General features: G+C 46.1%; 1 protein-coding gene across 2 annotated transcripts in view; it reads left to right on the top strand.

Annotated features, from left to right (window-relative positions):
* The window catches only part of LOC107101378, a 10,408-nt gene that overhangs the window by 4,485 nt on the left and 3,514 nt on the right, over nucleotides 1–2,409 (top strand). Inside the window, exons 2-7 of one of the 2 annotated variants that reach the window (XM_015400267.1) lie at nucleotides 759–935; nucleotides 1,008–1,239; nucleotides 1,333–1,474; nucleotides 1,548–1,598; nucleotides 1,680–1,738; nucleotides 1,815–1,909. In XM_015400267.1, coding sequence (XP_015255753.1) covers nucleotides 759–935; nucleotides 1,008–1,239; nucleotides 1,333–1,474; nucleotides 1,548–1,598; nucleotides 1,680–1,738; nucleotides 1,815–1,909 — 756 coding nt within the window. Of the gene's footprint in view, nucleotides 1–758; nucleotides 1,240–1,332; nucleotides 1,475–1,547; nucleotides 1,599–1,679; nucleotides 1,739–1,814; nucleotides 1,910–2,409 lie in introns of both variants that reach the window. The other variant, XM_015400266.1, reaches the window with a different exon arrangement.

Raw genomic sequence — 2,409 nt, 5'->3', positions numbered from 1 at the left:
ACTGGATGATCTGGTGAACTGGAAAGTGACCTGAGACGACATGATGTGAATTGGAGCTATAGAAATAAACTGAATAGAATTGAAAGTGGAATCCATGTCATTTGCATCGGATTGATTTCAGATGGTAGAAAATATATTATATGAGTTGATGCAATCAGCTGGTTTTGCATAGATGGGAAACTGAATCAATTTGACTGGATGATCTGAATTGTATCTGTAAAGTGCCTCGAGATGATATGTGTTGTGAATAAGTACTGTAGAAATACGCTGAAACATTTGGTGTCTGATGGAATTGATGGATTTCGTTCGATCCAGCTTCTGATGCCAAGAGCTACATACTTCAGTACTAGTGGTTAGTAGCATAGGGTTAGTACATAGAGCTTGGAATCCTGAGGTTCTGAGTTTGAGTCCCACTCCCACAGACTGCCACTCTGGGTCCCTGACCAAGACCCTTAACCCATCCTGCTCCCCGGGCACAGCACAATGGCAGCCCACTGCTACCCAAGGGGAGGGGTTAAATGCAGAGGTAAATTTATCCAATGTGAGGTCCATAAAGTTCAAAGTTCAATTATTACAAACCCAGAACTCTGACAAAACATGAACATTTCGGCTCCATATTTGAGCTTTTGTCAGAAGAACTGCAGGGTAAATATGAAGAGAAAAAAAGCTTCCTAACATCTACCAGCAGGACATTCTGGGAAATATTTGCTCAGTGGCTTCACCTTGCTGCTCTGGTCATTATCTACTTTCTTCCAAAGGGTCTCCAGAGGCGTGGATCCAAGGCCAGACCAGGAGGCCTGGGAACAGGGCAGCAAAATGAGCTGCAGAGTGGAGCAGGAAGACGGGAACCAAAATCCTTGTTGGAAAGAGAACAAAGAGCCAAGAGAAGCTCTTCAGAACGCCAGGAAAAAAAAGAACCGGCATACAGACTGCAGGTTAAACCAGACCCTGAGCCAGTCTGGTTCAGATCATCAGAACCAAACTCTGATGCTGTCTCACTTATGTAGGTTTCTAAGGAACAGGACCAGAACCGGGTATACTGGATTCATGTTTGGACATGAGGTCCCTCCCTGCAGACCAGAGATTAGAACAGCACTGATCAGGACGACCAGGATCCAGAACCCCATGCATACTTTGAACCAGAATTCGGCCGTTGCTGTGATCCCTAGAAACCAGGCTGATCCCACATCCACTGAGACACACGTGGACCAGAACAAAGAGGCTCAAACCAGCTCTAAGGTCAGTCTTTGGTCAAACCTCAGATTCTGATCCAAAGGGTTTGGGTCCGATCCAGTTCGGATTTTGATCCACATTGTTTTGGTCTCTTATCAGTTGCTAGACACCGGAACCACATGGAGTTCTGATCAAGGAGCAGCGGTGCAGCAGGTGACCAGATCCAGGTCAAAGACCAAGACCGAAACGAGACCAAAGTCCAGGAGGAGGAAGGTCCAACAGTTTGTGTTTAGCAGCAGGGGTATGATCAGGAATCAATAATCATTAGACGGACCAAACAGCTGGCGGCTATGTTAACCTCTTGCTCTCCATAGGTCAGCTGAGGCTGTCAATCACACCGGAGGCAGGACAACTCACCATTTACAGTAAGTATGCATCTCTGTGAAGTAGGTCAGGTACTTGTCCAGCACCGGTCCCATATTGATTGGTCGGCTTCCTGTCTGCAGTCCACGAGGCCCGAGGGCTGATGGGAAAATCCTGCAGGTCATGTGACTCGTATGTAAAGGTGAGATGGTTTAGATGCTGCCCACCGGGTAAATGGTGATGTTTTGTAGCTGGCTCAACTATTTGTGTGTTCACAGCTCGGTGTGACCTCTGACCTCTGCCGCAGCATCAGGATGAAAACAGGAACGGTCCAGAACAATAAAAACCCAACTTACCAGCAGAACTTTTCTCTGTGAGTCATGTTCCCCTAATGTTCTGCTATTCCCTCTGAGGATGTTGGTTCTGGTACCAGATAAATGTCCTAAAGTAAACAGCCACTGGACTTATTTTGACAACTGCACACCATCAGAACCCATCAGAGCTCCCATAGGAACATCTATGAACAAATGTGAGGTCTTTTATCTTAGTGAGTGTTCCAGGTTCTACTCAGCCTGAAACAGATACATTTTCTTCTGTGAGTAGAAAATTGATCACACTTTAGTCTGCTGTAGCATTTTACCATGTGTTTACAGAGAGTAGAAAACAGGCTGATAGGGTCAGGATCTGGGGTGCATGCTAGTCCCTGTCGAGCACCGAGCCAGTTCCCATGTCAGAGGATGAAGAGAGTACATCCAGTTAGTCACAGTCCAAGAAACAGATACTGGGAGAATAGAGACAAAGATAGAATGATGAAATGGGGGTCCCTATGTCCTCCAGCAGTCTAAGCCTATAGCAGCAGAACTATAGAGATAG

The sequence above is a fragment of the Cyprinodon variegatus genome, unplaced genomic scaffold, assembly GCF_000732505.1.
Source record: "Cyprinodon variegatus isolate N-32 unplaced genomic scaffold, C_variegatus-1.0 Scaffold1089, whole genome shotgun sequence".
Classification (NCBI taxonomy): Eukaryota; Metazoa; Chordata; class Actinopteri; order Cyprinodontiformes; family Cyprinodontidae; genus Cyprinodon; species Cyprinodon variegatus.
The sequence above is the reverse complement of the archived record's forward strand: the minus strand, read 5'-3'. Positions and strand labels throughout refer to the sequence as shown.